Consider the following 13,752-nt stretch of genomic DNA (forward strand, 5'->3'; position numbering starts at 1 on the left):
TCGACTAATAATGATAAGGGATAGTAGACAATCTGGACGCGGAATCTCCGCGTGGCTTAAGAATGGTCTCGTAGGCGATATGGCTTGTGAGACAACGGCGGAATAACGGGAAGCCCCATTAAGGTTCGATGGTATGAATTGCCAAGGTTGTGCCCGTCGTAACCGTGAGTCTTTTGAACGCCATGTAGCTATCCGTTCTGACATTCACCCTAAGTTGGGGTAGGTACACTAATAGTTTCCGCAGACCTCATATTGGCATGATGTGGCTTGGATTGCCAATCTATTCTAGAAGCTCCACAGGTACTCAAAGGGTCGGGCCGCGTCTAGCGGACCAAAAGTATGGGAATCGGGCTCTAGGATTAACCCGAGCTAGGGATTTTTAAGGCCGTATGCTCGAGGGTTTAACTATATAAGCATGAAGTAGAGGCTGAAACTGCTGGATATCAACCGTCCCTTGCTTTCTGCACGACACATGAACTGGTGCGTGGAAGACGCTAGAGATCTGGATAAGATTCATTCGACCGGAATGCTACGCCGAGGCTAGACATTCTGTGGAAGAGCGTGTGAACACCATTCCTGCATGAAAAAGGGAGACACATCTCAACCCAAGGTGTGTGAGCCTAGGGATAAAAGACCACGCGCTTACCAATCCAGAAATCTTGTAGACCCCTTAGACTCTCCCGACAAGCCACAAAACGGGAGTACCCATAGTTAGAAGCTGCTGAATACCTAGATGGGGCTAAGAGAAGAATTAAGAAAAACTTCCGATTGATACCTCTTAGCAAGTAGAATCAGACTTAACACTCCGAAGCTGTAATGGCTAGAGGTTGCCGGACAAGGTCAGATAGGAAAATATTTTACTACATGCAATCTATACAAGTAGATCTGATAGTATGTAAGGGCTATGAGTGTCAAGATCCTACTTAGATGAGACATCCAGAACAGAAGATGCTCCTAGTAGGGAGGTATGTATAAGTTGTCCCTGTCCTCCCTGGCTTGGGTTTAGAGTCCCCTGCGGCACAATCAAGCTTTCTTCTTACCTTCCAGGTTCGCCTCATGATAAATAGTAGGCATAAATCTATTCAACTTGGTACCGGGGGTGAATTTCATGTGTGGTAGCATTGCCATCAGTGACAATATAGCAAAAGTATGTTGAACAGTAGTCGACAGCACTGGTAATTGCAAGTATTATCGTGTTGTACGCCTAGGTTGCATACAGTCTACTCCATTGCAAAAGGGACAGTTAATTATTAAGGACATTTCTACTCAGTTCGCATAGGATATTTCACAGACTCTTGTATAGGATTGTCTACCTAGGTAATCTCACAAGATAATTGCCAAGGTCAAGGCTCCAACGACTTTTCAATTCTATACCAGAGAAGGGCTATATTCTCCATGTCAGGTATATATAACTGCGATAAATAAACAGGTACACATCCCGCTACGCAGGATGATATCTATATACAATGACATCCAATGTCGTGCTTATACTACTAATGTCATACATAAGCCGAATGACTATATACAAGAAGATCCTTATCCTGCAAAGACTACCTTAGGTACGTATACGACACGTCACTAAGATCGAACTGCAAACTTCGGAGCGCTCGCCGCGAGAAGGCTCTGTACGGCTTCAAGAGCACTTAGCTCGACACCCAAGTCCGACTGGCCGTCGAACTCACCAGTGTACCATTGCACACCGCAGGTAGCATTGCCGTAGCCGGTGCAGCTAGAAGCAGCACCTTGAGCAGTAGCCTCGAGCAATGCGTCAATATCGGATTTCAAGCTAGGAACCAATACTGCCGTCTTTCCAAGCCAGCGTGCCAGGCTGGCCTTGAAGCTAGTCTGGTCGATGTTACACGCCGAGTCCAGTTCGCATTTCTGCTCGTACATGACGCCAGTAGCGTTGGATGTAGGGCTAAAGAAGGTACTCTGCGCGGTGCGGACCAGACCCTGCACTCTTGATTCCCACGTCGAACTGTTGGTGAAGGCGTACATGTGGGCGGCGCCATGGATATAAGAGGCTATATTATAGCTCCACTCATCCTTGTTGATCGCAGTGCAGTTCGCATCCTTATCGTCGCCCGCGCCATCGAAGACGTGGAAATCGGGACTGACAAAGCCGACGCTGGTAGACCAATCCCAAACCTTGGTCGCCCAATCGCCAAATGTCTGGTTTCCGGTGTACCGCGCAAGTCGAGCGGCAGTCTGGAAGAAACCACCATTGGACACGGAGTTTTTGTAATAGTAGCCGTTGGCTGTCTCGACGAACTGCCATTTGAGACCACCTCCACAAGTCGCGCTATCTTTGTTCCATCGCGCCACAAAGTCATTAAAGGCGTTCGTGCCGATTGCGAGCCAAGAGTTGGCGCAATCCTCGCCTGCTTCGGTCTTAGACTTCTCGCATGGCAGTGCTGGGAAGTTATACTCCAGTGCCGTAAGAGCGTTGTACACCCAGTACACCTGATCGTCGTTCGCCTCCCACGACTCCTGTTCGGTCGGAGCGAAATCGTAATTCGGGCCCACGTTCTTTGCCAGTGCGGACAGGATATCGGCTTGGTAGGTTGTGTCGCCCGTGTATACAGTATAGTCCATCAAGCCGTTCCAAGCCGAGCCCGACAACCACCAAAACCAAGGTTCCGGTTGTTTAAACTGACCTGCCGTCGAGCTAGGATCATAATATACGTAAAGACCCTTTGCGACCTGGGCTGCGTTTTCCTTGACAGAGGCCTGATCTTTTATGTTGAGGCTTAGAGAAGACGCGACATGGGCGAGTGCTGCCCCCGCGACAATATTGGATAATCTCGTCATCTCGAATACCGATAATTCCCTAACTATACAAATTTCACAGAGTTGAAAAAGAAAGAATTAACAAGCCACGACTCGAGGAGTCGGACACGCGTGTCGCTCGTCTATGTTGAAATATGTACGTAAAGTACCCCCTTATTGAAGCAACGTTGCCCATCTAAGCTGACAACGGGCTGCTGCAGGAGTGAACTGTCGATCATTTCAGCATAGAGCAAGTCGTTATGAGAGAGCGGCTACTAGAGGAGAAAAAGGAAGTTGGATTAGAAAGGCCAGGCACACGCGAGCGGCCGAGCCAATGAATCGACTGCAACCCCCATGATCCTTGGCGGCTTTAAGCTATTTACAGTTATGCTTTTCGGTGTTTTTTTTTAGTACATTGTCATCGGATCAACCATCATATGCTTTCGGGCTTATTTAGGAACATGTGAAGTTTTAGGTTTATAGCTTCAAAGAGTGTGCGGGTTGAGTTTTCAGGGACCTTGAGTACGCGTGGTCGATACAAACAATGGGAGTCGATCATTTCTTTGTTTATTCCATCAGGCGGTGGTGATTAACAGCCACGGGGGTTTCTGGGTCAGTGTTTGATCTTCTAGACAGGCGAAAAAAGGAATATAATTTTAAGTTGCACAACTTAGAGGTAACTCGAGCTGAAAATTGTATTTAATGAAAAAAGTATATGCGCTAAAAGGTGGGCTGAAGGGAAGTACGGTTGACCAGACGTACCATTGTGCTAAAATGAAAAAAGTAATTGCAGATTAAGCTAAAATTGGTAGGAGGTCACTTGCCACAATTTAAAAAATATTAAATATATACTTATAAGCTTTATTACAACTTATTATAATAAATATATTAATTTAATTAATATAACATTACATTTATATATATACATTTAAATAACTTTATAAATTTAATAATTATAATATTATAATTAATATTATTTAATAATTTTAATTAATGTAAAAATAATAATATAAATTATATTTAAACCGGTTTTTTTATTATTATATTATAATAAAATTTAATAACGTTTATTTTATTTAAAAAAAAAAACACGTAATATTTTTTATAAATATTTCGATATTTTAATATATAATAATATAACGTATAAATATATAATTTAAATTATTATTTTTACATTAATTAAAATTATATAATAATATTAATTATAATATTATAATTATTAAAATCGTAAAATTATTAAAATATATAAATATATAAATATAATAATTAAAAATTAAATTAAATTAATAATTAAATCTTTTAATTTAATTAATTTATCGGATAAACAAGGTTTATATGATACGTAGCATTATACAAGGTTACGTACAGTTGTACGAGAAAGAGCTAAACACGAAATATACGATATTATTATTGATTGACTTATTGTTGTATTCTAAGAGGGATACAGCGTACGGCTACGTACGTTGTATATAGCCCTTGTGGGTGTGGATACCAGGGCTCGAAAGCCCTGGTGGATAGCCACCAGCTAAGCTAATTGCGAGGGTTGTAAATAGCCTCATACGATGCAGCCGTCAGGTCAGGATATATTATCCCAACACTGGCAAATTTTTCTCTTTTGACGGCTGCTACTATAGTCCCTATTAGCCCTCGAGATAGCCCTCGAGATAGCCTTCGAAATGGCTCTCGAGATAGCTCTCGAGATAACTTCGTAACCTGTAATCCAACACGTAATCCCACACTGGCAATCTTTCTCTATACGTACAAATAGGCAATCAGTAATATAAGTAATAGAAGGCCTCGTATCTCTCCATCTCTTATTTAACGTAGCTGACAAGCTCGTACGTTGATGTTGTATAAGCTGTATGCGGCTCCGCGAGCCTCATCTAGCTCTGCGATTGTCGTATAAAAGATAGTTACGTATAAGCCTCCTCTTTTGACGACTAGGCAATTAGTCCGTACGGCTAATAGGGTCGTCCGATGCCTTATCTCTTGCTGCTCGAGGGTGCCTTGCTAGGGGTAGCTGTGGCGGCTGGCCTAGTGGTAGCCGTAGTAACTGGCCTTCGAATTACCAGTCCCTTATTAGCCTCCTTTTTAGCAATCGCCTCTTCGTACTCCTGTACGGTCGGAAAGTTGATACAGGCGTCTCTATTGCCGAGTGCCGCCAACCTCTTAGCGTTGTGGCGGCTTAGATTTTTGTAATAGACCCTGTGATAATATAAATAATTAACGAAGGTAGTACGTAGGTGTGGCGAGGCTTTCGCCCAATGTGTAGCCGTCTACCACTCGAAGAATTCTCGAAAGTGGTTATGAAGAAATTCCCTTGTACGGCCTTGGTTAACGAGGAAAGCGAACCATGTGCCGATAAACGAATTAATATCTCTTTTACTGGTTATTTCGATTTTATCGAGGCTAAGGTCGAGGCCTCCCGAGTCCTTATACTTGCTAGCGATATAGCTTTCGAATACGTTTTCCCAGGTCCTAGCCATATTGGGCGTTGTATAGGTAGACGGAGTGTTGCAAGTGATGTGGTAGCTGACAGGAGGGGGGGGGGGTTGGCTATTGTCGTATGTGGCTGTCTGGGTACAGCAAGCTGGTTGAAGAAGCTATCCTGATAGCTTATCGGCGCTATAGGCTCATAAGTTAAGCCCCGAGTAACGATAATTATAGTAGTAGGTCTTTTGTGCGTGATGGACGCAAATGTTGTGGGTTTACGTATTAAGCCCCAAATACCCTTAAAATCTTATGGGCTTACAAGTCAAGCCCCGAATTCCTTATATTAACACGATAGCTTCCCGATTGATTGCAGGAGGCTATAGGCTCGTTAATTCAAGCCCCGAGTACCTGTAAAGGTCTAGAAACGCTTGTCTTTTCCTGCCTTAAACACCCCAAAAACGGGCGTATTTGTTCTCAATAAAATTCCTAACTATCTATATCTACCCTTGTTAGGTAGACACTAATCAGTATCAGATAAACAAGGTCTATATGATGCGTAGTATTATACAGGGTTACGTACAGTTATACAAGAAAGAGCCAAATACGAAACACACGATATTATTATTGACTGACTTATTGTTATATTCTAAGAGGGATACAGCGTACGGCTACGTACGCTGTATATAGCCCTTATAGGTGTGGATACCAGGGCTCGAAAGCCCTGGTAAATAGCTACCAGCTAAGCTAATTGCGAGGGTTGTAAATAGCCTCATACGATGCAGCCGTTAGGTCAGGATATATTATCCCAACAAATTAATTTTAAAAGTTAAAAATAAATATACTTTTTTAAAATATATTATATATAACATTATAACGTATATATTTATAAAAAATAATTTATTTTTTTTATATAAAAATGTAAAATATTATAATAAATTAAGTTAATTACGTTAATTTATAATTAATTACTTTTTTAAATTAAATTTATAAAATTTTTTTTATTTTAATATAATAATACGTTTAATTAACCGTAAAAGGTTTTTTTAAATTAAATTAAACTTAAAAAATATTAAAAAAACCTTAATTATTTTTAAAAATTAAATATTAAACGACACGTACGTTAAAAAAATTAAAAAAGTAATATATTTAAAAACGATTTAAAAAATCTTATTTTCGACTTATATATATCGTTTTAATAAATAAAGTATTTTTTATTATTTTTTAATAAAAATTAATTTTATAAAAAAACACGTTTATTTAAATTATTATAAAAATGTAAAAAAAACATATTAAAAAAACGTTAAAATTTATACGTAAATTTTTAAAAATATAATTTATAAAATTACGGTTTAATAATAATATTTAATAAAACATTATAACGTTACATTAATATTTAAATAAAAATAAAACCATTTTTATTTTTTTTATAATTACTTATTTTTATTAATAACGTTACGAATTTTAATCCAATTACTTTTTAAAAAGTCTATTAAATTCAATTAAAAAATAAAGAAAATATAAAACTTAACCGCACGCGATTCGGACCTATATCGGTCTCAAAGCGGCTAAAAGTATATAAGTGTTTTAAGGGGCATCTTTTCCTTTTATACGATGCGCGCCCTCCTAGCAATACATACCCTTATCTTACACCCTCTTATATGGCCTCTTATTCAATTCAATTTAATTCAACGTCGATGCATGGCCTATACGTCTTATTACATTAATTTAAATCGGTCGTATACATCAAGTAAAGACTATACGGTCGCATCTAATCATTGCAAGGTAAAAGATTAAAAACAAAGTCTCGATCTCAATATAAGGTCTGGAGGTATAAGGCTAGCTGGCTGGCCAATCAGGTAGCTATATTGTACGAGGCTATTTGATTAGATAAGACTGGCTATATTTGATAATTGCATATACTAATAAAAAATCAGATGGGGGTAAGTGTATTAACAAAATTTACGTTTTTTTAATATGTTCCCTCTACACCTCCGTAGACTATGAAAAGGTAAATGCTCCCTCGCGATACTGTCCACACTAAATTATTTGGTTTATTTTCGGATACAATGATCCGACCTCTCGCAGATCCCGCCGAGGATTCCGAACATTAAAGAGATGAGAAAAACGCGATGATAGCTTCATAGAGAATAGTAGGTACTTGAACAGGTGCCCGGACGTCTTGTAATTGACATATTGTTCTAAATTACTACTTGTAGCTACAACGGCTATCTCGGCTGTTAAAGACTATCGTCGATGACAACTTCAACACCATGTTCGAGACTAGCTTTAAGAGCTCAATGGTGAATGGTATGCAAACTAGACTCGCGTCGCTCGGTGTTATTCGTTAGGTAGACACTGACCCGATAGATTGGATAATCGCCTTGCTTAGGTTCGAGGTATATCGCTTCCGATGTCAAGTTAACCCTCATGGTATAAACCAGGCCTTTTTGCTAGCTAAGGTACGATAGCTTCCCCACATTCCCCAGACTGCCAGTGAAGTTTAGGCGTTTACCCCAAATGCCTAGAAGCCAACTGGGAATAGAGTCCTAGTTAAAGAAATTGGACTTGGAGATTCAGGAAAGTCTACGCCGAAGAGCTTGCTTGACAGGATATAATAAATACCTGGAATATTAAAGGAGCACGGGACAGCTTCAAGATGGCTAGACGTCTCCATGGACATAGTATAATAGTAATTAGTTGTGCGCAAAGCGTCAGCGATATCACGCCCCTTAACAAAAACCAAGAGTTCGTCCCACTGATATCCCTATAGTAGTGAGATCACGACAATAGCTTGCCACGCATCCAGGCATCCCGATAAGGCAAACAATGAGATCAGCCTTGATATCTGTTTAGTAATTGCGACGCTGCAACCCTTGAGTAATTGGCTGTATGACGTAGAAAGGCGGGAAAGGGATACAATGGTGACATCACGATAGCGATATCAAGGTGTTCATTTTTTAGTTTTCCCTGGAAGCCTCAGCCTATATATCGATTCTTCTACTCTTATTTATATCAACTCCATTTATCAATATTTACTTACGTCTAGTTACATTTCCAAGTTCGCATCGATACCCGGATCTCGTATTCTCACCAACGTAATAAGCAAAATGTCTAACGAAGGCGGAGATCTCAATCAAATGGCCAAGGACGGCACTAGCAGTAAGTTAATCCTCGAATTTCGGCTTAAAAAGACCATATTTCTTCTATTCTATCCCTTCGATTACCCCGGCCGTGTGGCTTACACAAAGTAAACCGCAGTTCCCGGTGATGCTGGAAAACAGAACACGATCCCATCAGTGCCCAACCCGGCCCAAAAATCACAAGATGCTTCCGGCGGAATCGGCGCGGCCTATCTACACAGCGCGGCAGATAACCCTATCGGCATAAACAAAGACGCGGACGACAATGCGGTTACGGCGAGCGGACATGCTGTACCCCAATCGACGGCCGCCAAGCACAGCGGTAGCGGTGGCAAAGAACGGGAACCCAAGAGGTTTCAGTAGACCACGGCCGGAGTGTTACTCAATGTTTCATCGCCTAGTCACATGGGATTGATACGACGTCCCATACCTATATATTATATATTTCAATAAATATAGATGAAAGTTCAATTACGCTCTGTGCGAGATGTAAATATGATATTTTCATATACAGGGTACACCGGGTATCTCGATCTCGAACGATACCGGCGCATTATAATGTTATTCCAAGCAAAATAGTTCCCCAAACGCCCCAGCTATGCGAAGCGGGTATAATAAGTAGTAGTAGTAGTAGTAAGAGACTCAGAGTGACCTACTCTAGTCTCCCTTTTGAAGATGATCCCATATCTTCCAGTTAATTATATTTCCCCCCGTGATCCCCTCGTAATTCACGACCAGCCCAGGAAATTAAAAAGATTGTTTCGCGGATCCCCGTTGACCTCGACCTGCAGGGCTGCCTTTCGCGCCGCCTCGACCTCGGGCGTGTTCTGCTGGGAGAAGATGCGGTCCATGGTGCCGGATTCGCGGTGTAGCTGCGAGCGGACGTAGGAACCGACGGTATAAGCTGTTTTGGCCAATGTTAGTTAGTAAATGGGAACGAACGAAACATATTAAGTGCTGTGTTAAGTAGAGTGAGACGAACCAACTCCGATTACTACGAGACTTGGTAGTATTCTATGCTAGATGTTAGCGTATATCCACAGCGAGTCTAGACCAAAGCCAGGGGTATATATTATTGGGGTATCCTCACCTTGATGATACAGGCCCGAGCTTGGGTGCTGCGGGTGGGACAGCTCTGGCGGCTGCGTGCATATGCGCTTGCGGGTGTGTGATGGCCATGGTTTTGATTGGGTGGATAGAGGCTTTGTGGTGAAGTGGTGTCCTTAATAGCGAGTAATGAAGGTACATGCAGTAGCTCCGAATGAAGTTGTGGATATAATATAAGCTTGATTGTGTTGTGCAGGCTGTGATGAAACATGATCGAAAGATGGCAGGCTTAACGGTGACATTATAAGCTTCTTGATTTCGTCTATAGTCATTGTCGTTTCTTCCGTCTTCTCGTCGTCTAAGTCCAAGAGGTATTAGACGTGGGGTGATTCTGCGTGATCGATCATGATACGATGGGATGATGTGGCCTCACCGAAGCGCTGACGCCTGGCCGGATTCAGTAACGCTCGATCCGCCCAGCGCCAACGCCCCACGGGATGAACAGACCAAAGCAAAAAATCGAGTTGAATAAAATCATCCCCAGATCCCATCAGGGCAGTTATGACACTATTGGATCCGCTCTGCCGGTTCATTATCGCTACCAAGCATACTTCCTCCTCGCTGTCGTCGCCGAAGGCCTCTGTCATGTGCTCATATGAAGGCTTCGGCCGGGAACCGATAATGGAACGGATCGCGGATTGAGAGACGATCAGCTGGCCAAGTCATCCTTCTACCCGTTTTCATATTACATACATGTGAATAAGGAGGCCGTCTCCGAGTAGCCTTATTATCAAAGGTCACCTTGGGTTTAGTTAAAACATCTCGAACCAATCGAATCGTAGATAAATGTAAACATTGTGGAGTGGCTATCGGGGAGACTGCATTTTGCATAGGGTAATTATTCTTCCCGGTCGTCTTCCATCTGAAGGCTCAGGGCCGCCCGAGCGACCCATGTTGGTGGTATTACCGACAGCGTGGATGCGGGTAAAGCTAAGCGTTCACAGCGTGGTCTCTTACCGCATCCTTGAGTTATAGCATCATGGACCATGGTGATATCAGACGGAGCTGGACGTTACTGCTGACACGCCTTTCATATCCTGTTTAAACGCCTCAACGGACGTCCTACAGGTAAGACGCAGAATACCGTCGTATGAAGTGAAAATCCAAGTGAAAAAAGAAAGTATGAAGATATGAGAAATCCGAAGCCATCTCTTCTTCTCGTACGACCTACACGCAATCACAGAACCAACCAATGACAACTCGTTTACTTGCTGCGCACTGCGCACTCCCGCATTAGGGACACCTATTAAGCTGGTATCGGGACGTTCGAATAAATTAAACTGCATATTTGCATTAAGAAATCGGCTTATAGAGTATAGCAATGGAATGAAAGTAGTAATATGCGCCGAGTGGAATCCTCTTCTCTTTGTCTTTCTCCTCCCTCACACTCATTACCATGTCTCCGCCATGATTCATCAATAGGTACCTAGTCAACGCAGACTTAAGCCAGCTGTTTCTTAACCCTCGATCACTATACTCTTATTCGAAGACGACGTATATATCTCATCCCCTAGAGAGAAAGATCTAAGCGTATAGCTCTGAATACTCGGCCTTGATCATATCGGCACCCTACAAACGCCCAATTAGTTACAAGCTCAGAGAAAAGGCTCGCTCAGGGATACATACCTTCTCGGCAATCGCATAGACCGAATTCTGGATACGGCAGTCTGGGATTACCGGGATCACAGACGCGTCGATGACCCTTAGATTCTCGATACCAAACACTCTGAGTTTACCATCGACGACGCCCTCTGCGATGCTAGGCGCCATGCGTGTGCTTCCGCAGGGGTGGAAGCCCGTCTGCGAGCGCTCGAGGATCATCTTGTCCATCGCCGCGTCCGAGGTCCGCGGCATCGGCCACGGGTAGTCCTCGCGGATCATATCGCGCATGCCCTCGCCATTCATCAGCACGTCGTCTACCCAGCGGATGCCCTCGCGCATCGCCAGGATATCCAGGTCTTCGGCGAAGAAGTTTAGGTTGATCTTAGGCTGCGCCAGCGGGTCTGCACTGTTGAGCTCTACTGTGCCCGATCGACTCTGGGGCCGTAGCAGGTCCACGATGACTGTCATGTAGTCCCCCTTAGGCGGAGTCGGGATGTGCCACTGGAAGGCGTCGCTGAACATGGGGACGAAGTCGATTTCGAAATGCGGTTGACCCGCGGGACCGAAGGGGTCGAGACCCCCGTTGGCTTCTTTGGCGGCTACGTACTCGGGGTACTTCATCAGGCGCTCGTCGATACGCGGCAGACCGACCAGTTCGAGCAGACCGGATGTGTAGGGACCTTGGTTCTTCCATCGGTAAGAACTGACAGCCGCGTCGTGCTCAAGACCGGCCCTAAGGAGGTGCTGGTCAAATCCGTTGCCATCTTCGATACGGAAGACGTGCGGGAGGATAGGGTGGTCTAGCAGGTTCTGGCCGACATGTGGTGAATCGACGATCGTCTCGATGTTGAACTTAGCCAGTTCAGCCTTGGGGCCAATTCCGCTGAGCATAAGCAACTTGGGGCTTTCGAACACGCCGGATGAGACGATGGTTTCGTACTTGGCCTTGAAGCTGTGCGTCTCGCCTGAGGGTAGAATTACCTCGACGCCGACACATTTCTTCGTGGCGGCGTCGATGAGCAAGCGCTTGGAATTGGTGCCGGAAAGTACAGTGATATTCGTCTTACCCTCGAGGTAAAGCCAACTCGAGGAACGCTTGCCGTTGTAAATACTGTTGGTGCATTTCCAGAGACCACGCATGGTACCGTTATGGACGTCATCTGTCAGCTCCCCACCCTTGCTAGTCCATGCCTTGGTCAGGGCATCTCGGAAGCCCTTTATCTCAGGAACTAGATCTGAATGCGAGACGGGGATAGGGCCGTCGGTACCGATGTACTTCAGCTCCTCGCTGAAAAGGGTCCTGTCGTCGTGGTAGGTCGCCGGCTTATAAAGGTACTTCCGGAAATTATCCCATTTCCACTCGTCTCCGCCATAAGGAGCCCAGTCGTCGAAGGTTCCGGCCGAGCCGGGGATCCAAGTGTAATAGTTGAGACAGCTAGAACCACCAAGGGTCTTGCCCCGTGTGTTGGGCTTCTCAACGCGTGTGTAGTCGGGACGGTCGATCATGGTCGTCTTGTAGGCCCAGTCATACTTGCTATCGCGCAGCTCGAAAGCCCGGGCCGGCGTAGTAATGGCGTCAATGTCTTTCGGGTTGCCAATACCGGCCTCGATTACCAGGACGCGGACGTTGGGAGATTCGGCTAGACGGCCGGCGACGGCGCAACCAGCGGTACCTCCTATAGATGGTGTCAGTTGAGGATTCGTGTCCCTTTTTTATTATGTTAAACTCACCCCCGACGACGATGAAGTCGAACTGCTCGATGGACTGGACTTGATTGCTCATGTTGTAAGTGTTACTGATACTGATGTTCGGTTTAGGTTCGGATATCAAGGAAGGTTGTTCAATATTTTATCGAAGCGAGAACAAGTCTTAAGACTCCTTAGATTATAGTTGAAAGCTGGTGTGAAAAGACTATGATGACCTTATTGGTATATTTGCTTGGTTGACTGATGATGCTGATGGCGAGGATAAATCTCTTCTATGATGGTCTCCATCTCAACCTCTTTATATCCCGAAGACGATGCGGGACTTTTACCCTTCTTCATACTGGCGTAGTATATCTCCTAGCACAATTTCATGCATGAATGAATATGTACAATGAGTAAGCGTCGATTGATGGACGTCTACCAGAGGGTTTCCGAAGCGCCAAAATGCGTTGTGTTACTTAGAACCGGTATACTACCGGATTGCTGACGCCAACGTCTATCTACGAACGCGAGGAAGAAACCGATCGGGTTCCTGATGGGATTTCCTAATTCAGCAGTATACTGGAAGGACTCTATGAATGCGAGCCGCGCCGAAATGTGAGTTTAGGGATAATACCGGAGATGATCGGAATCTCGTACAATCGACTTCAAACAGAAACAATCCGAGCGAGTTAACCCCGTGGACCCATATGCCGAACTAAGTGCGGCGTCTTTGGTCACAGTCTTACAGTCCGGCTCGGTGAAAACCCGGAGATCTGGATATACTCGACGACGTCACTAGGAATCTTGAGATTTCACGTAGCGAAATTATCACGGGAGAAAACTTTACCTAAAACTTGTAAGAGCGTACATCAAGAATCTTCGACGAGGGGGGGATTATTTATTATGTGTTTTCTAGGCGTACTTATAGATTCTCCAGTCAACCCGTTAATTCAAGCATGGAGAGATTAGAAAGACGAGTCAGTCTATATATAGTTGCTATCTCATTAAATAA

General features: G+C 43.8%; 5 protein-coding genes across 5 annotated transcripts; 1 reads left to right on the top strand and 4 right to left on the bottom strand.

Annotated features, from left to right (window-relative positions):
* Positions 1 to 1,316: 1,316 nt before the first annotated feature.
* F5Y00DRAFT_229046 (glycoside hydrolase family 76 protein) lies at positions 1,317 to 3,538 on the bottom strand. The gene has a single exon (XM_048006713.1). The coding sequence runs from the start codon at positions 2,809 to 2,811 to the stop codon at positions 1,579 to 1,581; it is 1,233 nt and encodes a 410-aa protein (XP_047867636.1). The 5' UTR covers positions 2,812 to 3,538; the 3' UTR covers positions 1,317 to 1,578.
* A 1,213-nt stretch (positions 3,539 to 4,751) lies between these two features.
* F5Y00DRAFT_259198 (uncharacterized protein) lies at positions 4,752 to 5,255 on the bottom strand (the record flags this gene model as incomplete). The annotated part of the gene is made up of 2 exons (XM_048010833.1): positions 4,752 to 4,974; positions 5,050 to 5,255. The coding sequence occupies 2 exons, from the start codon at positions 5,253 to 5,255 to the stop codon at positions 4,752 to 4,754; spliced, it is 429 nt and encodes a 142-aa protein (XP_047867637.1).
* Positions 5,256 to 8,309: 3,054 nt separating this feature from the next.
* On the top strand, positions 8,310 to 8,705 carry F5Y00DRAFT_259199 (uncharacterized protein; the record flags this gene model as incomplete). The annotated part of the gene is made up of 2 exons (XM_048010834.1): positions 8,310 to 8,361; positions 8,461 to 8,705. 2 exons carry the CDS (start codon positions 8,310 to 8,312, stop codon positions 8,703 to 8,705), a joined length of 297 nt encoding a protein of 98 aa, XP_047867638.1.
* A 365-nt stretch (positions 8,706 to 9,070) lies between these two features.
* Positions 9,071 to 9,521, bottom strand: F5Y00DRAFT_259200 (uncharacterized protein; the record flags this gene model as incomplete). Its single annotated transcript, XM_048010835.1, has 3 exons — positions 9,071 to 9,246; positions 9,325 to 9,356; positions 9,433 to 9,521. The coding sequence occupies 3 exons, from the start codon at positions 9,519 to 9,521 to the stop codon at positions 9,071 to 9,073; spliced, it is 297 nt and encodes a 98-aa protein (XP_047867639.1).
* A 1,452-nt stretch (positions 9,522 to 10,973) lies between these two features.
* F5Y00DRAFT_259201 (putative GMC oxidoreductase) lies at positions 10,974 to 12,834 on the bottom strand (the record flags this gene model as incomplete). The annotated part of the gene is made up of 3 exons (XM_048010836.1): positions 10,974 to 11,018; positions 11,076 to 12,727; positions 12,783 to 12,834. 3 exons carry the CDS (start codon positions 12,832 to 12,834, stop codon positions 10,974 to 10,976), a joined length of 1,749 nt encoding a protein of 582 aa, XP_047867640.1.
* Between the last annotated feature and the right edge of the window lie 918 nt (positions 12,835 to 13,752).

This window comes from Daldinia vernicosa, assembly GCF_022497035.1.
Source record: "Daldinia vernicosa strain CBS 139.73 unplaced genomic scaffold F5Y00scaffold_9, whole genome shotgun sequence".
Lineage (NCBI taxonomy): Eukaryota > Fungi > Ascomycota > Sordariomycetes > Xylariales > Hypoxylaceae > Daldinia > Daldinia vernicosa.

What these genes read in the sequence shown, in the direction of transcription:
- F5Y00DRAFT_229046 (XM_048006713.1), bottom strand. Translation starts at nt 2,811, where the DNA reads ATGACGAGATTATCCAATATTGTCGCGGGGGCAGCACTCGCCCATGTC.